This window comes from Alligator mississippiensis, chromosome 2 (assembly GCF_030867095.1).
Source record: "Alligator mississippiensis isolate rAllMis1 chromosome 2, rAllMis1, whole genome shotgun sequence".
NCBI lineage: Eukaryota > Metazoa > Chordata > Crocodylia > Alligatoridae > Alligator > Alligator mississippiensis.
The window spans coordinates 140588460-140611236 of record NC_081825.1 but is presented as its reverse complement, the minus strand read 5'-3'; the positions used below and the strand labels follow the sequence as shown (position 1 = coordinate 140611236).

General features: G+C 43.0%; 1 protein-coding gene across 4 annotated transcripts; it reads left to right on the top strand.

Moving 5' to 3' along the window:
* Nucleotides 1–732: 732 nt before the first annotated feature.
* REST (RE1 silencing transcription factor) lies at nucleotides 733–22615 on the top strand. Of its 4 annotated transcripts, none has more exons than XM_059722211.1 (4): nucleotides 733–823; nucleotides 2710–3620; nucleotides 9785–9868; nucleotides 17018–22615. In XM_059722211.1, the coding sequence occupies exons 1-4, from the start codon at nucleotides 774–776 to the stop codon at nucleotides 18715–18717; spliced, it is 2745 nt and encodes a 914-aa protein (XP_059578194.1). In that variant the 5' UTR covers nucleotides 733–773; the 3' UTR covers nucleotides 18718–22615. The 4 variants fall into 4 exon arrangements, with proteins under 4 accessions (XP_059578194.1, XP_014458161.1, XP_019353706.1 ...); XM_014602675.3 differs by lacking the exon at nucleotides 733–823 and adding an exon at nucleotides 1013–1103; XM_019498161.2 differs by lacking the exon at nucleotides 733–823 and adding an exon at nucleotides 1262–1345.
* The last annotated feature ends 162 nt before the right edge of the window (nucleotides 22616–22777 follow it).

Sequence of the window (22777 nt, the reverse complement as noted above, 5' to 3'; positions counted from 1 at the left end):
CATTTGTGGACCCTTACCAATTTTGAATGGAGGTGCGGCCCCCTCTGGATTGTAACTGTGGGCGCTCACCTACTTCTGACTGATCCCAGCCATCTCTCACTGACCCCCTAGACCAGGGGCAGGCAATTATTCTGGGTGGAGGGCCGCTTACTGAGTTTTGGCAAGCCATCAAGGGCCGCGTGACAGGTTGCCCGGGGCAGATAAATATTAATTTTCTAGGTTTTTAGGGGTCCTGCGGGCCGGATAGAATGGCCTGGCATGCCGCATTTTGCCCACCCCTGCCCTAGACACGGGCTGCCGACCCCCAGGGGTCTGTGGACCGCGGGTTGGGAACCACTCCTCTTGGATCTGCCCTTGGGTGGTGGTCTGTATCCCTCGGGAGCCTCCTCCCCTGCCGCCAACACCCTGCTGGGCTAGGGGCTGCATCTCCCTGGCCACCAACACCCTGCTGGGCGAGGGGTGGCATTCACCTGCCCACCGACAGCTGCCTGGGCTAGAGGTGTTATCTCCCTGGCCACTAACAGCCGACTGGGCTGGGGGGGCCCCATGCCCTGCCCCTCGCACCCTGTTGGCCTAGAGTTCGGCTCCCTCCTTGACTCTCGCAGGCTGCCAGGCCGAGGGGACCCCCCTCCCCACACAGGCTGGCCCAGAGGCCCCCGGGCCTGCCCCAACATGGCGCCCATTGTGTCCTGACCCCCTCCCCTGCCGTGCCCGCCCCGCCCCGCCCCCGGCGCTGAGCGGCGCGGGCGGCCGTGCGGGGCGGCAGTGCTGGAATGCGCCGCGCCCCCCCGGCGCCCGCCAGCCCTGCGCCCCCGGCGCGCCGGTGAGTGCCCGGGCCGGGCCGGGCCGGGCCGGGCCGGTGGGGGGGAGGGAAGCGCTGCCGCCGCCGCCGCGCGCCGGGCGCTGTCCAGGGCTGATCTGGGCCGGGCGGCGCGGCGCGGCGGGGCGGGGCGGGGGCCGGGAGCGGCCGCGCATGGCGCCCCCCGCTCCTCCCCGGCGGCGCGGGGAGGGGGCGCCCCCGGAAGGGGCCGGGCGGAGCAGGCGCCGGGAGCCCCGGGCCTGCGCCGAGCCTGGGCAGCGACCGCCTGCTCCCGCCGCTCCGCGTGAGTGCGGCCGGGCCGGGCCGAGCCGGGCTGGGCCGGGTCCCCTCCCCCTGCCCCTGCCCCCACCCCGGGCGGGCCGGGCCGGGCCGGGCTTTGTGCCGCCGCGGCGGGGAGGGAGGACGAGGAGGAGGAGGAGGGAGGGGAGAAAATGGCCGATGGCGGCAGGAATGCGGCGCGGCCCCTCCGCACCCCGAGGTGCCCCCGGCTGTGCGGGAGCGGGGCCCGAGGGGCCTCCCGCTGAGGTGCTCCCCCTCCTCCCAAGGGAAACGGGGTCTGTCTGGGGCGAGGGGGTCCCGCGCGGGGGTGGTGAGGGACGGCGGCCCCTGGTTGGGCTCCGGGGCGGGGGGCTGGCAGGCGGCCCGGAGAGCCGTCCCCGCGCTGGTTCTGAAGGGAGGCCGGAGCCGGGCGCTCTGGAAAGCCCCTTCCCCGGGAGGGCGAGTGGCAGCAGGAGCCCAGTCTGCCCGGCGCGGCGTGTGTGCACTAAGAGGGGTCTGTCAGCACCCCCACGCACACAGCCTGGCTGGGAAAGGCCTGCGGGGTCCCCGTGATCCCTGTGTTTTCTCTGTTGTAGTGGGGGACGGTGCTGCTTTGAGCAGGGGACTGGCCTAGCCGACCTCCTGAGGTTCCCTCCAGCCCTCCTCTTCTGTGATTCCAGTAGGCCTCGCGGCAGGGAGGCGGCTTGTTGTGCTGAGGGTGTTTTCCTCAGTCTCAGTTGTCCTCCGGTCTCCCCCCCGCCCCATCAGGCGGATCTGTTCCTCCTTTTTTCCTTCCCCTCCACGCCACTCCACCGAGGATCTGGGGGGGCTTTTCTGGTTGAGGAGAGCACCGCGGTGGGTGATATTGCGAGGAGCGCTGGTCCCCTGGAAGTGGTGCTGAGAGTGCAGCGAATCCAGGCAGACTGATTAGTGCCTTTTGCTCTTCCGGGCTGTGAGAGGGGTCTGTGTGCGTTGTTGCTTTCCAGTCCCTGGGACCTTCGGGGAGACAGCTCTGTCCTGATTTCTTATAAATTGCATAGAGAGGAGGGGGGAAGGAGAGAGGGGGAGAGAGAAGAGCAAACCAGTGAGCCAAGTGAGTGAGCACACTTCTCCAAAGTTTTTGTTTTGTCTGCTCTTTCACAAAAACAGATACAAAAAGACAAGACAGGGAAGTTTAGCCAGGCATGGGAGAGAGCATGTGTGATTTCCAGCATAGACTGTGTGGAGCAAGGGAAATGATTCAGAATTGCATCTCTGGGCACATTCTAAATTTATGTCAACAGTGGGTAATTTGTAAAGCTGAGGAGGCCCCTTGTTGCTTTAGACTATCAACAAAATGATGAAAAAAACATGAAAGGCAGGTTTTAAGGGAAAGAAAAGGATGATTTCTCATGGGAAACCTGTTTTGGTTGGTTAATAAGAAATTTTTAATTTAGGAAAGAAATAACTGCTGGTAGATCTTTTAGTTTTTACTTTACTGTTGTACTTAATCGTGGTAAGATTTGGTTCAGATTTTGGTTTGTGCATGTCACCTGAAGTACTTATTGCTGATTACAAAATGGGGTGAAGTGTATTTTTAATGGTCAGATTTTTATTGGTGCTCTTTTTTCTTTTCTTCTCTTTTTTATCAGAATTGCTGTTATGGCAACTCAAGTGCTCGGCCAGTCTGGTGGCAACGGCTTGTTTCCTGGCAATGCTAACATTGGTATGGCATTGTCTAACGACATGTACGACTTGCACGACCTTTCTAAGGCTGAGCTGGCCGCTCCTCAGCTCATTATGTTGGCAAATGTGGCCTTGACAGGAGAAGTCAATGGCAGCTGCTGTGATTACCTGGTCGGAGAGGAGAGGCAAATGGCTGAACTGACGACAGTGGGGGAAAGCAACTTTTCAGACAGCGATGGAGAGGGCATGGAAGATGCACAGGGAATGGAGAGTGACCCTGATGGACCGGAGAACATGGAATTAGGAACTCTTGAAATGCCTAGCGTGGAAACCCAGGATCCAGCAGCTTGCTCACCTCCTGAGACTTGCAGCCTAGACAAGGACCAGTCATTGGAAGCACCAAGTACTCCAGAGGGCACAGAGGACAAATGCAAAAACTTGAAGAGCAAACCATTTCGTTGCAAGCCATGCCAGTATGAGGCTGAGTCTGAGGAGGAATTTGTGCATCACATCAGGGTTCACAGTGCTAAGAAATTCATCGTAGGAGAGAATGCAGAGAAGCAAGCCCAGGTGAAAGAGTCTGATTCTTGTACCACAGAAGAGGCAGATTTCTCTAAGGGGCCTATTCGATGTGATCGCTGTGGCTATAACACTAACAGATATGATCACTATTTGGCTCACTTGAAACACCACAACAAAGCTGGTGAAAACGAGAGAGTCTATAAGTGCACCATATGCACTTATACGACAGTCAGTGAATATCACTGGAAGAAACATCTAAGAAATCATTTTCCTAGGAAAGTGTACACATGCTCACAGTGCTCCTATTTTTCAGACAGGAAGAATAATTATATTCAACACATTCGAACTCATACAGGTAAGTCTTTCACCCCTGTTTGGTTTAAACCCAGTGCAAGTATTAAAGAACCTGCTGAGTGAAGGAAAGCGAGGCTTGTGTTTGCAAAGTTTGCTCCACCCTAATAAGCTTTGTTCTGAATTGCACTTCTGTAACGTTACCAGGTTAGCTTCTATCTACTTGGAAGCCTGTATCTGATATGACATACTTTGTAATCATGGAAGACTCGGGAAGCATATCTAGTATCAGGAATCCCAGGGGAGAGTAAGAGCGCTGTTTCTGTTTTGTTCAGTAATACTTCATGATGAATAGGTGTAAGAGTAAAATGTTTTATTGCAGTAGACATTTCTGGGCCTGCTGGGTGAAAGCCATTTTTCTTTCAAACAAAACTGATAATAATTTTTTCAAATGCGTGCAAGTTGATTAGATACTTTGGAAAATTTTACCAGATAAAGCTTGACTGTTTTCACAGCAGGGTGTATTAATGGAAGATGTGAACTGATGCATACCTATGCAAGAAACCCTATCCTTATACCTCATGCCCAGTACCAAGTCTGGGCAGAGTTCACTGTACATGACTCTCATTAATATAAAAATATATATATTTTTGTCAAGTAGGTATCTCACATACGAGATTTGGAGCCAGTTTATAATATTCCACTGATTTGAAAAGGAGGCCACAGGTTACTGGAGAGGCAGGGTCTTCACGGAGTGGCTTCCAGCACAAATCAGAATAGAAGCTGATCTGAAATATTTCACTTTTAGAAGCGGCTCCTAAGCATCAACAGCCATGTACCAGTTAGCTCTGAGGTAGATCGCAACATCAGTCCGATAGATCTTAGAGAAGTAAGGCTGGAAGGGACCTCAAGAGACCAGCTAGTCCAACCAGGGATCGAACCTACAATGGTAGTATTATTAGTACCACACTCTAACCAACTGTAGATGCTGTTTATTACACTGTTTAGCAAGATGGACACTGCTGGCATTGGTTTCAAATATAGGGTTGCTTAATAGTTTCAGATTCAGTTCTGGGGAGTTTGGGGATAGGTCTTCCTTCTTTGCTGCTCTCTCATGGAAGGGGGCTCACAGCTAGCTAGACTAGTTGGTGGTCTTCTCATTATGCCCTGGAGAATCTTTCCAAGAGCAGCTTTAAGTTCCAGGTTCATGGGGTGGGGCCCTCTGGTATATCCCATTGGCTTGACACCTTTTCTTTTTACCTGGTTCCTATTACTGGGGGCAGTGCTGGGTGAACAAAATGCATAGAAAATTTCTCCTTTAAAGTCAATGCTGGTGACTCAGATGAAATAAAATGGTCTAATTTGTTTCATCTTAATCCTCTTCATGGTTCATCATGGTTAGAAATCTTGTTTAGAAGTTTGGGACTGGACTCCCGAATGCTGTGGATCAGTGCTAGGTGAACTGGTGAAGCTATGTGAGGAAGCTTTGCGGTGCTGACCTGCCATTATGTTTCTTGTTAAAATGTGCTCATGATTTTAAAATGGGTGGAGGGTGGGTTTAGAGGACACCATCATCTCCCATATTGCACTTCTCTCTGAAAATATTCCACTTACTGTTTCAAAGAGCACAGCTAAAATTATTACAACTGAGAGATTAGGAAGAAAAAAATAACCTTTTTATTTAAAAAAAATAATCTTTTTTAATAACTCACCTTTCAGCTTGCTTGTTTTATCAAAGTCTCTGTTTTGTGTGGATCTTTGCTAGGTCACCAGGAGAAGAGGACTTTGTAGCAATTGGGAAATATGAGTACAGAACCCACCTGTCTTTATTTTACATACATGTCCCTTCAAAGTTTGCCCACTCCCATTCTGAGGCTGCACTTAATGTAGGCCTTGGCTCTAAGCTCTCAAAAGCTCTCATTGAGTTAGAGACCAAGAATTTTATGGTTTCTAATCAAAAGTGAGCAAATGCCTTTCTGCACCTCAATCTACAGCAGCAACAGAACACAGGGAGGGGAAAGAAGGAACACAAAAAAGAAATAATAAAAAAGAAGCCTCAGTCATTTTTCATGCTGAGGTTAATCAAGCTAAGCCCCATTTTCCAGTGTTCCTGCCTCTGACAAACAGTATGTTGTAATTATGAGTCATTGTGTTTTGGACTGACACGTGTTTGCCTTTGGTTCATCAATAAATTAACTAGGGAAACTATTATTAAAAAAAAAAAATCAAATAAAACCCCACGTGGAGTTGTTCAGTTGCCAGTATTCTTAGTTACTGATTAAAACTGAACCTTGTAATTACATCTAACCTAGCTGGTTGCTTTCTTCAAAGGGTCTTAACTCTTAAAATGTAAGCAAGAAACCTGAATTATGCTTTTTGCGCACACTGTTCCTTTTTGGATTTTTCAGATATTTAAGCATGTCAGATATGTACATGCATGTGCGTGTGTGACATTAAAGGAAGTAGTTTAAAAAAATGAGTAAATTATTCCTAGATTTTGTTGCCTGCCAGGTTAGTTTATGCTGATTGCTATGTATTTGTTTTATATTTTCTTTTTAACTTTGACTTATGATAGTCTACGTATGTTTGGACTACTGTCTCTATTAACACTATAAGAACTTAAGAGGATCCATCTTAAAATTTTAATCAGATTTTTCTTTATTTGCACATTATTGATTCTATAATTTCTTCCCATATATTGTCTTATGTAGCTGGAGTGGATGATTTGTAGTTGGTACTTTCATTTTCTGGTGATTACTAGGAATTAAAATTTTAGGTGGAGGAGTTTCTCAGAGACTTAACATGCCTTCATGTACAGAGAAAGGCACGTGCAGGAATTCATTAGCATCTTTATTGCAAGAGCAATACAAACTCATGGAAAATAGACTGAACCAGAATAACCTTCTGATAAATTCAGCCGGCATACGGTTAGAAATTTGAAATATTTTAATTGGATTAGACATCTCTCTAGGTTTGCACTGGGTGTGTCTTCATTGCAGTTATCTGGTATGTAAGCCCTGGGTTTACCTAACTTTAGTTTTAACATTCATGCTCTAAAACTGTACTAGAAGTATGGTCTTTACAGTAGTATGCTACTTGTCCATGGGCAGAAGGGCCTGGGACATATCCTTTGCCATAGAATAAGCCACTCTGATTTTTCTCGGTGAATTATTAAACAATTTGTCTTCTTGGGTGTGGGAAGGATAGATTGTGGGAAGTCAGTAGAGAACTCACAGCATTTCAGATGGGATACCTTTATCATCCAAGATGTAAAGTGCATGGGTTGAACAGTCTGAGGGTATGATCCCAATCTGGGGAAGGCATGAGGACAAGTGGCTACTCTACTCCTTTTGTTCTGGGGTTGGGAGCGGGGACAGGGTGGGAATGGAGCGTTGAGGAAAGACTCCCCATACTTCCCCCAGACCGGGGAGTCTTTTTCCTGTAACTCCTCTTCCCTCTTGTAGATTGGACCAGGAGGGGAGTGGGGCAATGGGGGGTTTTCTCAGGAAAACTTATTGGGACACAGGGAGCAGCAGCAGCTCAACTCCTCCATGATCAAGAGGAGTCAAGCTACAGGGAAATGTGCTGCCCACCATCCCCAAACCAGAGTCCCTGGTCTGGAAAAAGCACAGGGGAAGCTGCAAAATAGGGAACACTACTGCTCAACCCCTCCCTGTTCTACTCCAGATCACAGAGGAGTTGAGCAATATACAGGCATTCATTCTTGTGAAACAATCTCTCTCAGGGGAGATCTTTCAGGCATCAACCTGGAAGATCTTTCTTCTGAAGGGGACACATTTTCTCAAGGAGAAATTGAGTGAATACTTGTAGGCTCCTAGTTTCTACCAGAAGAGAGCAGTTTTTCTTCTGGTAGAAACATAATGCCTGTATGTGGCCTGAGTGTGGGTAGCATGTTGACTGTTCAGCCTTTACCTTCAGGTGGCTCAGCTAGCTTGAGTCCAACATCCAACCACACTTGGGTCAGAGCCAGACTGGAGCAATACCCAATAAAGGGTTTGAGTTAATGAGTTAATTCTTCAGTGAAGTCCAGCGTGACGTGGGCTGCTGGGTCACATATGTGCTAATGAAAACCCTGTCCTTAGGTATGGAACTAAACTATACTATTTAAAGAAAACATTGACCTGTATTTATAGAATTTTCCAGAACTGTGCTGCTGTATTAAACATCTGAAGTACTTTTCAAAGCAGCACTGTTTCTGTGAAGAAACTAATATTTTGTACCACTGAAAGAAAAGCTTTACATAAAAGTATGATTGTAGCCCTTTCTGCATTTATGCACATGAGCAGTCCTATTGATGGCAGTGGGGCTCTTCATGTGCAAGAAGTCACGGATCTGCCTAAATGTTTGCAGACCAGGGGTTGAATTTTCAGGATTTTATTTTTATAATGGGATTTACAAGTCAAATAGAAGCCCTATGATTAACAGTAGTTGATAAAAGGAGCCTTTAAAGTCTAGTTAATGACAATATGTAATTTAAAATTTAATTGCTGTTTTTTTCATATGAATGTTAAAATAACCTACTTGAATCATTTTAAATTGCTGCACCCTGCATAAAATTTTGGGGTTTTTTGGGGGGTGAGGGGGTTAATTTGTAATAAAAGCAGGAATGTGAAACAGCCAAGCACTGCTAAACAGTTACCTAGACAGGCTAGAACCTTTGATCCTATACTTTCAGGTTGTAAAGAAGCATTTAAAAACACCACTTTACAACCTAAGACCCACCCCTCTTTTTATAGGTGACTTTATTTCATTATGCCTCTGGCAACAATCTCCCATTGTTTTAAGTGGGAGGGGGATTACAGTGTTGCAGGCGTGAATTTACCTTTTGGCTGCTGATCTAATGAACAGTGGTTGGATAACTGGGTTGGTTGGAGGAAGAAATTTAGAGCTAGTCGACAGTACAAAAGGCATTGCTTGTGTCACTCTCTTGACAAAGAATGGAGACACAATTGACCATGGTGGAAGAAGTTTTGTTGCTGGCTTAATGTTCAGTATGAGGTACATTGACAAAAGACTCTTTTACTAGCATAAGTCACATTTGCACTGGGGGTTATGTGGACGTAGCTACCCGATTGGAAGTCCAGGGTCTTTCATGCTGCATATAAAACTGGTCTTGCTTTTGTGATTCTGTAGCAATCTTGACTCTAATACTAAGCAGTTAAGTTCCTCTCCTTCCCCCCTCCAGTCTCCTCCCCATTGGGTGCTTCTGCAGCAAGAATATAGATGTGTGTTTTAATGTCATTGAAAGTTTACCTTGGCATTTCATGTGCAATAAGAGGTCAGGATAAGTACCAGTTGGCAGCAAAGGATTTGTCTCAACCTGTCTAGCACATGTGAATACTAAAAGCTGCTGTCTCCTCACTTGGGACTTGTCTAGGCTTAGAAGTATTTGTTGGGTCACTGTATTGGTAAAGCCATATCAGCAAATGCACTAGTGGAGGCTGTGTAGTCATGTAGGTGAGGGGTAGCATTTTTTTTTTCCCTTCTGACTGATATAACTACATCAGCTCATCTTTTTAAGTATAGAGCAAACCTACTGTCTTACCTTGTGTTAGAGTTTGTCTGTACATGGGCTTATTCTAGAATAAGTACTGCACCCCACCATCATCAAACTTTACTTTGCTATTACATGGTTAACTCAGATAAGGTAAGAAGTCACTTTATGCCCAGAAATCACACATCCTACTGTTTCCTCAGTCCTCAAATGATAATTTGGGTCTTAGTACATGCTGCCTAGGTGCAGTAAGGGCTTTCTTTTGGTGTGGTAGACAAAGTTTGATAGAAGTCAGGGGAGGGAAGCACTTTTGATCAGTGAGTCTAAGCAAGGGCATCATGAGACACTTCTGAGGGTGCTGTGGAGTGCAGGAAAGTATTGGCAGTGTTAGGCATGCAAACACCTATACATGATTCACAAGATAAACCCAGAGATTTCAAATAAGAATCCATAGTTCTTAAGTTCTTACAGTGTCAAAAACATTCTGACCAATTGTGATTTTTCTGAGTTCTTTGTAACAGAAGAATTGCTGTGTAATAAATAGTTTTTGAAATAGGGTGCTGCTCAATTTAGAAATGTTATGGAGGGGTGCCTTGTGTCTGAAAAGGTTGATAACCCCCCTGCCTTAGAGACTTAACTTCTTCAGATGCTAAGATTTGATATCCTAAGATTTTCTGCCATGTTTTGTTTCTAACTCTGTTTGTTTTTTACAGGGGAGCGTCCCTATCAATGTGCTATGTGTCCCTATTCAAGTTCTCAGAAGACCCATTTAACCAGGCACATGCGTACTCATTCAGGTTGGTAAAAAGGCAATCTCACAATAATAACATGGGGAAGTTAGTGATATTTCAGGTTTTCTTGCTTGTAATATATTTAGTAGATGTATTTACTGCTGCCCAAGCTTAGACTATGCTCATTAAAATTATCTAGCCTTTTAGTTAGCCACTTGTTAATCTTGTGAGGTTCTAACAGGTAGCATTGACAAAAAAAGTACCTCCCACCTCAGATAAAGTCTTCTATTTGAGGTGGGCAGCATTAGGTCATGTGACTGAGCAGTTTTTCTCAAATTCTCTGTTGTTCTTATTCCACTTTCCACTTTCCATTGCAGACTTCAGACATGCAAAGAGTATTAATGCCTTTTATGGGCTAAGATCGCTTCTTGGCCTCTTGAAGGCTCAGGACAAGCGTAGTGGCTTTTTAACCTGGCAGGGAAAATACCATGTATCTGTGTCCAAGAAGGCAGTTTTCCTGAACCGCATCCTGGGAGAACCACTCTTCTGACGTGGTTCAGTACCTGCCGAGGCACAGCAGCTTTAAGCCCAGTTTATGGAAATGGGAGTCTCCTCCCTTGCTTGTTCCCAAGGCCTTATGGCTAAGGGCAAGCAACACTCGGGGGCATCCGAACCCCAAGCCTGGGGCCCGCAATTAGGATGCCCACCAAAGGTTTTGGAAACATCTGAAGCCCCAGGTGCAGGTAGAGGATGTTTGCTGGTAGTAGGGCCACTTATGGTTCTGGACACTTGGATTTGGAATTAGTTTTGGCTAATTTGGCCGCAGATACAAATTATTACTGTTGTTGTTATTATTTTTTATTTAATGCCTTGTTCTGTAGAAACATTTAGGTTAGACAAGGAAGTTTAGGTCAATTTTTTTTACATTGAAATCATATATAAAAAAAGCTGTCTTTGGGACGGGGAAAACAAGGTTACAAGTATTTGTGTTGCAGTGAATTGGTATTTCAGAACAAGATACTGCATTACAGCTGTCCATCACCACAGCTGACAGCAAAATGCCAAGCTTAAAGGAGGTGCTGGCAAGCATAATCCCTTATTTGTAAAGTAATTTGATGTAGACAGAGTGGGCTGGGCAAGTGCAGAACATGACTACTTAAGTCACAGTGGAGGAGTAGACTTTTTTTCCCCTTGCTTTCCAAGATATAATCCAAAGTTTGACAAACTGCTTTTTGTCTGTTGTACTTTACAAAGTGACATGTAAGCACAGGAACATGATGATGAAGGATGTGAGAGCAGATCTTGAAGTCAGTGAAGCGATGATAGTTTACAGCATCTCAGGATCTAGGCCATGAGGTCCAATATGTAGTTTTCTTTCTGGAATTCAAAGAAAGCAGTTAACTGTTTTTTTAAGGGCTTAACATAAAACTATCAAAGTTGCTCTCACTTACTGTATGAAGATACTGTTTATGTATGTCAGGGGTGTGTAACTCATCTGGCCCTGAGGGCTGGATCAGTGGTGTGGGACCAGTCTGTAGGTCAGATGAATTGTGCGGGGCCGGCCTGCGGGTCAGATCATGCCTGTGGACCCCCCATGCCATATCCAAAGTATGGCACCTGCTCCAGCCAGTCCAGGACCTGGTGAAAAGAGGCCTGGCATCCTGGGCATTTGGCTGCTGCTGCTGCAGCAACAAGTTGAGATGCTGGGCTTTCCACAGTGTTACTGTGACTCCAGTGTTGCTGCTCTTGCCTGGGTGCATGGCAGCCAAGCCAGGGGGTGCTGGAGGCCCAGCAGCCCAGAAGCTTCTTCCCACAATACAACCAAATGCCCAGGTGAGAGTTACGCCACCAGAGTCCTACAGTACTGTGGGAGGAACCCTGACACAGCAGCTTGTTTCTGTGGCTGCAGCCAAGCACCCATGCAAGATCTCCAGCACTGGATCCCCATCAGTGCTGTTGGGAAAAGCTTGACACTGAGGATTTTACCCATGGTGGCAACCAAGCACCCACGGTGGTAGGCTTCTTTCTATGGTGCTGCCAGGCCACCAGGTCTGTAGGTCTCATCTGGGCACTTGGCTACAGCCACAGAAATAAGTTGAAATGCCAGGTTTCACCCTGTGGTATTGCTGGGGCTCCAGCACTGCAGCTCTTGCTGGCTTAGGTGCCAAGCACCCGGGCGAAAGCAGCAGTCCTGGAGCCCCAGCAACATTGCACAAAGAAGCCCAGCATTGGGGGCTCTTGGTTGCTGCCATGGGAACATGCTGCAGGGCTTCTGGGGCTCCTTCCAGCACTGTGGGTCTTACCTAGGCACTTGGTTGCTGCCCAGGAAAAGTCCTCAATTATAGCTGCGGGCTGGAGGACCTGGTTCTGTGGGCCAGATCCAGCCCATGGGCCAGATGTTTGACACCCCTGATTTACAGTCTTGCAAAAAGAAAAGCCAGTAATCCCTTGGAATGATTACACACATTTTTTGTAGGACTAACAAACAAGTTGGCAATCTTCATTAATATTCATTTCAATCCACTGTTTGTTGGCAAAGTCATGTTTGCATTCTCAGAAACTTTTTATATTTGTGAACTGGTCTCTTTCTCTTTCAAATCCTGCTTGAATTAAGTGGTAATATCTCTGTTACATGGCTGTTGTTGTATTGAGATAATAGCCAAAAGCATAATAGAAAACCGCAGTGGAGCTTTACCCACACAACTTATTCTGTTAGAACCTATGTTAACTAGAGTGATGCAAGAGAAATTTAGGTTGGATATTAGAAAGAACTTTCTCCTTTTTAAGGCTAGTTAAACACTGGAACAGGTTACTCAGAGAGGTTGTGGAATCTCCATCTTGGAAATTTTTAAGAGCAGGTTAGAAAAATCCCTGTCTAGGATGGTTTAGTCAGCGATGATTCCTGCCTGGACTAAATGACCTCCCGAGGTCTGTTCCAGCTCTACTTTCCTGTAGTTCTGTGAACTAGCTGATGTTTTATTTTGGTTTGCTCCTTTCTTGACAAAACTAAAAAAACAAAGTGGTTTCAAGTGAAATCAGAACATTTCATTCTATTCTAAACTAAATGTTTAGATTGCTTTTTGGGTCAAATGAAACTTTTGGTTGGACCTAAAATGTTGGGTTTTTTTTGTAATTTATGGACACTTATAACCTTTTCAAGATGGTTAACATTTCAAAATGAAATTATCAGAATGAAGTGTTTTGAATTTTTAAAATATTTTAATCTTAAAATGATCTTAATCTAATCTGTTTTGGACAAAGTTATTTGAACTTGGGGAACATTCAGGAATTGTTTTGATTGGTTCATCCATGCTGTGGCGCATAAAATATTTGTTGAAAAAAATGTTGCCCAAACCTGGTATTGGTTTCTTTTTGACTTTAGCCTCCATAAGAAGAGCAGGATCCAAATCCTAAAACAGAGGAATATAAATATGAGAATAAGATTATGTTACCACATCCTTCAAATGAGAGAAAAACGTTCTAATCATCCAGTGTTTAGGGAGATAAAACACAACCAAATGTATTAAACCAGCAATAGGCTTCAATTATTTTCACATACCTGGTTGTAAGTCATGCTATGACATGGCACAAGAAGCGGTCTCTCAGATCCTTAAACACTGGGAATAGTTAGTGACCATTACGTGCAGTTTCCTGAGCATAGGGATTCTGTCACCAGAACTAGTACTAGTACTGTGATATTAATTTTGTATGGATGATAAAGGATAAGGGGAGAGAAAAAAATGACGAAAATATATATATATAAAAAAAAAAAAAGCATTGACCTACGGTTGCTGTCCCAAGGCACCACTGATAAGGATGACGATGATGATAAGATTCTCAAGTTGGAAGTGGGGGAATTCTTAGCCTCAGGGTGGGAATCTATTTAGTGCTGTGAAACAATAACAGGGAAAAATATAGACCTCTAAAGACAGAAATTAAAAAGCACAAAAAACCCAAAGCATGTGAACAGTCTCCTCTCAAGATGCACACTATTATATGAATTAAATAATAAAGCTGTTTGGAGGTTATCAGAGCCAAATCCATATCCTTCTGCAAACTGAAATTTAACCCAGGTGGGCCAATAGAACAGAATTGAAACCCTGGTAGGTAAAATGTAAGATAGATGTTAGTAAGGCTACAGTTCTTAAAAAACAGAGCACCGAAGATATAAACAGACAAAAATATCTCTGAAGCACTTCAGAAGCAGTAGGCCTCTGAAGCGATCCCACGAGTCTGCTAAGTTACTAGAAAGCAGATAGAGTCTTTGAGAACTGAGGTAAATTCTAATATCCTTATCCTTCTCATCGCAGATGTTTGAAAGAAACAAACATTTTGTCCAATACTACAGACAAGGTACTTCCAGAGGTTGAAGTGCCTAGAAAGGAATGACTTTGAATTGATCAAGTAAAGAAAAGGGTAACAAAAGTAAACTGTCCCCTGAGGCTGTGGTGCTGAATTAATGTTGTGGTAACTCTTACTCAGTGGTCTGATTACAGTTACTTCTTGAGCCAACCTCTTTCTGCTGCCCAGAGCCAAGTTGAGAATAACTCCCTCTTGTGTAGTTCCAAGAAGCTGTTCAAGGATTTGAGAATTGTTTCTCTAAACTTTGCCTCTCGCATTTGATCAGCTGGTGTGCTGGTGGTTAGTCACTCACTGTTACTGTTATTTTGCTTTCCCTCAGCACTGTAACCCTAGCCCTCCAGCTGCAGTGCCTGGCAGAAGCCAGGCGTGACTTTCCCTGGCACCAGGAAGGAGTTGTTTCTTACTGTATGTCAGAGTCCAGGGGATGGGAGACTTCTTTTTAGTTCTGGCCCCTCAGTGACTGACTCACATTGACTTGCCCTCCATCAGTCAGTGAATTTCCAGGGATGACCTAGAAATCTAAGGAGCCTTCAAGCATGTCAGCAGGATGCTGTAGATAGATGGAGCTAGCTTTGCGATTTTTATTATACATTCACCTGTGAAAGGAAACTAAGCATTTCCAAAATGAATATCATTAGAATCATGTTCCACCATTGCCTTTGCTGCTGTGCCCAATGGCTTTTCCACAGTAGTCAGCTGTTTGAAGTTTACCTTTTATTTAACAGCCTTCATTGGGAGGATTGTATCTTCTCACATGGCTACCTGTTTTTATCACTGTACCTCATGGCTACATTTTATTGTCTGTATTATCTGTGGGTCTTGTGTAGCTGTACAAATTATAAAGACCATCCTGCTCAGTCCTTAAGAACAACCTGGATCTTAAGTCTGGGTGTGGTTGCAGTGGGGGCTGCCATGACCTTTATTATCAGCTATTAAGCAAGTGGGCAGAAAGTAGGAGGAATTATAGCTCCCCATCTCTGGTAGTGTTGTTGAATGGATACCAGTGAGAGAGAGAACCATACCCACACACACACTGATACCCCCCACCGTACCCCAAAACACATCCTCCCACAGCCCCCCCTACACATCCACCCCTACCATACCCACACCCCTTCACACCCACCCTCCACTGTCCCCCACATACCCCACTCACCATACCTATGCCCCACATACACACCCCCCACATCCCACCACACCCTAACACTCACTCCCCAACCACACAGCCCCCACATATACCCCCTTACCTCCCCACACACAATATACAAGAGTAAGAATGTATTTTGAGCTGTTATGCAATTACCTCTAGATACACTATGCAAACAACATAAATCAGGACAAAATATGTTTTAAATAAAATTAAAATAAGTTATAGTAGATGTTTGATTTATTTTTTTTTTAGTATACGATTTATTTTTTTCCACTTTCAAGATGACAACCCCCACTCCCAAAAGGAGTACTTCTGGGGCAAAGGGAGGGACTTCTGGTGGTAAAGGTCAGGGGTTAGAGATGGGACTTCTGGTCCTAAGATGGCATCCAGGGAGTGGGACAACTGTCAGGGGGTGGGGCTACCCATGCAGCCCTCAACAGCTCACTAAAACTCATTAAGCAGCCCTCCAGATGAAATAATTGTCCACCCCTGTTATAGAAAACTGACATTGCATTGGCCTCCAGCCCCAGTGCAAGGCAGTAAAGGAGGCTTCTTTGGGAAATATGCCTCAGAAAGGTGTTTCTGAGCTACAGTTAATTTGTGGAACTCCTTCTGGGTCAAGTGTTTAACATGTCCGCTGCCTGAGGCCGAGTCTTAGGTCAGACTATGTACATGTGATTTGTTGATATTGTGCCTTTATTATGGTTGGGATCAGTAGCTGGGAGTGACTTGCATTAAGTCAAGATACCTCAAATGACTGGTGAAAATATAGTGTAGGAAAGGCTTGTAGGAAGTAAGTAACCAATATATTTAATTACACAGACATTTCTGGATGCTAGTTCAGAATACAAAGGCCTAGCTATTTATTAGTGTAATTATTTGGGGTTTTTTTTTCAAAATGCTTTTTAATTGTTACATTTAAATATTTTTACACATTTGCCTCCTGTATATAAATGGTAAAGTTAACTGTGCTGATAAGACTTAGCAGACAAGGTATTTTCTAGAACTTTATACAAGTGCTACAAACATACAAATACCCTAGTAATAGGATAGATGCACAGTGAAAATAATTGGCCTCCTGTTCTGAAGAGTGGTCAAGACATTAAATGAAATACAGTGCTGCACATTGTAGTCAATGCAAAGCTATTTTTAATCAACATCTAAATAGTTTGGGTATTTTCAGAAAACTGTCTTTTAATGTGTGTTTTATTGCTTGGCTAGACATGGATAAATATGTGTTTTCTTCCATTTTACTTTCAATGCACATGAAGCTTACTAAATCTTTGTAAAGTTGGACTTTGTTTTTGAAAATGTTTATACAAAACTACTATTCATCAACTGTCAATTTCCATTTTTCTGCTATGCATTCAATGGACCGGTTGGGTATGGATTCCATTTGCTAATATTGCTATAGAGTGAGCTCTTTGGGTATGTATCCATGGACAGAATGTGCAATCTTTTTGCTGCTTGCCACCTTTTTGTTTTTGCCTTTTTTTTTTCTCCTTCTCTCTTTTCTTTGTACTGTTGTTGGTGTTTTTGTGAGTGTGTTTGTGAGTATAAAATTGTGATTTTGAATTTCTTAAATTGGCTTTTCAAAAATAAGCATGGCCAAGTTATTTTTAATTCACATCTCTGTATAGCATTAAGTGTTTGTTTTTTCATGTTTATTAATCAAAATCACCACCCTGCCCCCTTTCCTTCCTCAGGTGAGAAGCCATTTAAATGTGATCAGTGCAGCTATGTTGCCTCAAACCAGCATGAAGTAACTCGTCATGCAAGGCAGGTTCACAATGGGCCCAAACCTCTGACCTGCCCACACTGTGACTACAAGACAGCTGACCGAAGTAACTTCAAAAAGCACGTAGAGCTTCATGTCAATCCACGCCAGTTCCTTTGTCCTGTCTGTGATTATGCTGCATCCAAGAAATGCAACCTGCAGTATCACATAAAATCCAGGCATTCTGATTGTTCTGATATCACAATGGATGTTTCCAAAGTGAAGCTACGGACTAAAAAGAGTGAAGCAGAACTTTCTGAAAGTGCCAAGGACAAGACAGAAAAAGAACAAACAAAAGGCGAGTCAGCTGAAAAGAAAAATGAAAAAGCTGTAAAAGTGGAGAAAAAGGAGAGCTTATCAAAGGACAAGAAGTCAACCATCAATGTTTGTGTAGGTCAGGTGACCACCAGAAGTCGTAAATCAGCTGCTGAAAACAAGGAGGCGGATGTTAAAAGTGAGAAAAGTGCAGAGAAATCATGTAAAACAAAGAAGACTAAAAGAAAGGCAGAGGTTGAATCAGTTTCCTTAAAGCAAGACCCTGCAAATGACACACAAACAATAGCAAAAAAGAAAAAGAAGGTAGAAAATAAATCACGAAACAGTCAGGAAGCCCAAAAGGGCGAAGTCACATCAGAGGCACCTAAAAAGCTAAACTCTTGCCTTAAGAAAAACAGGAAAAAGAAGGCTATGAAGAATAAGCATAGCAAAAAAAGCAGTAAATCTGATCAGGAAAAGATCCCAGATGAAGCAGCCCCTGAAAAGCCTCCCATCACGGAAGAGGATGGAAACAGGAAGTCTGACAGTACTAGTGATGACCAGCAGCCAGAGCAAGACCCTGTTGCTTCAACCCTGGCTGATGCTGACAGCCAGATCCCTGATGGAAAAAGCCAGATTCCTGATGGAGAGTCTGTCCAGGACCAGGTATTCCCTCCCCCACAGCCTCTGGAGGAAAATGTGGAGCTAGAGGTGAAAGATCAGGAAGCACCTGTTGCAGAGGAGGAGAACGAAGAATCTGTTAATGAGAAGGAAGTTGAGAATGAACCTGACCAAGAGCAAGCCACCTGCCCTGCGGAGTGTCCCAGCACATCTGAACAAAACCTAGAAAAAACCCTAGATGTGCCGAATGATGCAGTTCCAGACTTGACACCTCCACCTCCGTTGGAACCAGAGCAAACCTGCGAGACAGAACCTGTGACAAATCCAGATTCAGCTGATCTGACAAAGGCAGACTTGCCTGCAGAAGAGCCAGCCCCAACACTGCCAGCACCAGAAAAGTGTGAGCAGGGTCCTAAAGAAGCCCTGGCTTTATCATCTCCAGATAACACAGCAGTAAACGAATCTCAGGAAATTGATGAGGACGAAGGCATCCACAGTCACGACGGCAGTGATATAAGTGACAACATATCTGAAGGGAGTGATGATTCTGGGTTAAACGGTGCTCGGTCTGTACAGGAAGAAACGAGTAGAAAAGCATCACAGGAAGCTGCGGAAGCCACAGTTGCAAAGGAGAACTATGTGTGTATTTTCTGTGATCGTTCGTTTAAAAAAGAAGGTGAATACAGTAAGCACCTCAATCGCCACTTGGTGAACGTGTATTACCTTGAGAAGGCAACAAAGGAGCAGGAATAACCGAACTGCAGTTGGGTAGCAAGTTTATCCTCTTTTTCTGTAAGATCTTATACAGCTTATGTACAGTTACTGTAGAATCTTTTTTGACATGCCGTCAGCTTTAATTAGTATCTGGCTTCATGAGTTTTTAAAGTTGAAAATATTTTTGCCAACTTTCTATGTAATAATGAATGCATTAACAGTTGTATCTCTTGAGTAGAGGTGAGTAGGATGTACAAGGCTGTATTGTATTAAATCGGTGTAAGCCTCCAGTTTGTTAGTTCATGCAATTGTTTTATAAATGGAGTATTAGCAAACAGACTATAGCTACCCCAAAGTAAAGTAGGTCAGATCTTTCTAGAACAGTAGGCATTAGTTTCTTTTTATTTGTGCAGCCAGATTTTCTTTAAGTTTTAGTTTTTCATTATCTTAAGATATGGTGGTATGCTAAGTGTTTAAGCTACTCGGGTTTTTTTTGTTTTTTTTTTTTACAGACAGGTTCTGTTTCATAAAGAGAGCACTTTGATAAACAAATCCAAGTTGGTTAGAGAGAAATGTAATCATTTGAAGATAATTATAATTCTGAACATACATTTCAGATCCCCTAATCGTGAGCAGTAAGCCAAAATTTGGAAGGAATATTTCCAGTTTTTGATTGGAGAACTTGTATCTTGGTAAATATATAAAGTAGTAACTGTAGTGTGTCATTGGCGTTGTTGTGAGAGAGCAAGTTGCGGGATTGTTTTTCTTCTTTTGATTGTGCTTTAAGGGCTTAATATATTGCACATTGTTTTTGATTCTTACCTATGCATTTTTTAATTCTTTAGGAATAGAGTTTGTGCGGTGTGTGTGTGTGTGCGTGTGTGTATACACACACACGCACACACACACACACACGTTTGGTTTTGTTCATGTCTCTTTTTTCCCCCTTTTTTCAAAACTTTCAGATTCGTTGCTTACCCTGGGCCAGTTTTTGTGATAATCTTTGCTGTTTTTCTTGTTTTCATGGGGTATTATTGATTGTGCATGAAGTTGCTAAAATTATAAACAGTTTGGTTATTTTTAAGTAGCTTTAAAATTGTATAGTTTGGTGGCAAAAGGATGTTGATACAAGTTCAAAACACTATTTTCAGTAATCACACTCATGACATTTTCATTGTATTTTTTCATGGAATTGCCACTTCTGGTATTGTAATATGTAAACTGAGTATTAATTTTAATTCATTTATAACTTTTGATTACCATAAAGTGAAATATTCAGTGTAGGGGGAAATGGCCTGCATACTTCTGCAAACCCTGATTCATTTTTTCCTTTTCATTTCAATGTGAGTAACTCAGTCTTCCTGAAGAGAACAAATTGTAGCACGGGCATAAATGTGGATCATCCATAATCCCATGCATCAAAAAGGCTAGTAAGCAACAAACCTGGAGTTAGAAAAACTGTTGAAATTCCTGTTCCTTATTCATTCAGGTTTAATTAACTAAAGTCACCTGACCTGCTAAGGTTGCTTAAAGAGAAAATAAATTGGTGGCTGGATTATAAACTCATTCCCATATGCAAAGAGAGTCATATAAAGAAATTCTGACTGCAGAGATCCATCCAGATTAAGATTCAGATTATTTTCCTGGGGCACGCAAGCGCTAAACTGGCTAAGGGCCAGACAGTTGCCAAAAACACCCAAACAAGCAAAAACCCTCATCTTTGCAGCAAGAGAATGAGCATTTTATGTTCATTTCCAAGGGGAAACTGGCTCTTGGGGTAAGCAACAGCTACTCAAGCTTTATAACCCTGAGTGCTTGCTGCCCTGCTTTTTGTACAGCAGTTGTGGGGGAAAATGTCATGCAGGCAAGTAGAGCCCCTGGGTGGTGATATCTGCCTGGATATTTTGTGGCAAGGATTCTCAATATGACCTTGGGGTGTGGGGAGGGACAGGATTGCAGAGTTTGCATTTATTTTGTTCGCTTCTTGTTTTAGTTGGTTCTGGGATCTGCATTTCATGGCATGCAGTATTGTAACTTGATTGAATAGAGAACAGAGTGAATACACTGCTTCTGCTTATGAGGGAGATTGGTATTGGGAGGCCAAAGATTTGAGGTGGGGAAAATCCCGCCAGGCAGAAATCAATTGTATAATGTATAGTGAGTTTGTTTTTGATTAGATAGCATTCAATTTTTACCTTGGCTGTGACAATCATTGTCAACTGAAGATCAATTTGCAACTATATTTATGTTAAAACATTAAGAAAATAAATCTAGTTGAATCGTCTTCCTAAACAACATGTTGTAATAGTCTTAGATGCAGTTTTCTTGTTAACAGTATGTTTTCTTATATATAAAGTTGTTGGCATCTTTTGTAAGAGATTTGAACAGAGGCTGGGAATTCCAGTGCTGTGTTGTGGTTTTAAAAGATCACTTCATATTTTTTAAAAAACAGTGGTTGCTGTCTTGTGAGAGGTGTCAAGGACTTTAGCAATGTGCAGATACAGTTTTTGGGCTAGCTTGGTTTTTGAGATAAAAGTAAAAACATAGCAGTAACCTCAATGCAAATTAAATGATCTGCTGTTACATAAAAGCTAATGTATGTTTCTCCAAGTTAAAATGCTGTACATTGCTGGAGAATGGGCAAGCATAAATACTTGACCTTCACAAGATCTGTTTGAAAAGGATAATGCCTATATTAGGCAGTATTCCTTCTCATAAGATTTGAAACTAAAAATTAATGTGTTTAAGGATGAAAAAAAAAATGTTGATTACATATATTAGAGATGTGATCTTTCTGTCCTGAAATACCTTAGATATCAGTATGTAACCATGTTGGAATTCCCATTTTTCTGTTTTGATTTTAATAGAGATAAAGATAGGAATGTGAGAGTATGTTAAAGTAAATCAGAAAAAGATGTAACGTGTCATTCATATCTAACAGTATGCTTAGACATTGCTAATGAATATTTGAAATAGGCTGTAAGACATAGTTAACCAACCTTGTGTGTTCTGAATATGTATTTCTCAACTCTCCCTTTAAACATATGTACAACATTGTGTTTCTTTTCCAAGAACTTTAAATTATTTTGTATACAGTTATGCCAGTACTAGCTTCTTCCCTGTCAAAAGCCTTCTCTTGGCAACAGTGCCTATACCAGTATTCAGCCTTTAAGATGAGATTGGAGGGATTGCTGCAGGCTTCCCATACAGCAGTATCCCACACTGCCAATCCCATATAGAGTAACATGGTGTTTAGGGCCTTAATGTTTGTGAAAATACATGCTCAGACTGACTGCCACATGAAATAATCTCAAAAGTGGACAACCGGGAACTTTTAATCCATTGTGCTATAGTTGCTGTTTCTGGATTTTGATGATCTAGACTGGAATTTAAATCCTTTAAAAAAAATAATACGCAAAAAAGCCCTGACAGGTCATTTAGCACCCAATAATGTTTATTTCTACAGAGTAATGTAGCTGAAAAACGTTAACCAAAATCAAGAATGTTGGTTTTGTAGATACCCAGTTTATATACAATATTAACTCATCCAGATAGCTAATGGAATTGTTTCACATGTACATATGCTTTTTCCTAAAATTACATTAGCTAACAAACTTTTGTAAGCTGGCACAGAAACATTTTTATGATGTTTTGTTGCACCATGTTTGAAGCTTTTACAGTGCAATACTTGTATTTTTTTCTGAATTAAACCAAAGGTAATTTTTTCATGCTCTCTGTCTACTATAGTGCATGACAACCTTTTATACATTTGTAATAGATGTAAAACAAACCAGATCACAAGTCCTGTTTTTACTTAAAATATGTACAAGTCTTCTGTTCAAAATGTAGTGTAAAGTTGAACTAAATTGCATTATATTAACCCTTACAAGTGTATTTTCCTAAGCATAGTTATGATTAAATAAACTTTATTAAGGAACTTGTGGCTTTTCTCTACCTCTCATTAATGGCTAGTACATAATTTTGCTGTCTGTGAAAACTTCTGTAATAACCCTAATGCTGTTGTTAGCAATAGCTGTATGAGGTTAGCCTCATTGTATGCATGGCTGGTAGTGTTCCACACAGCCATCCAGTTCCTTCA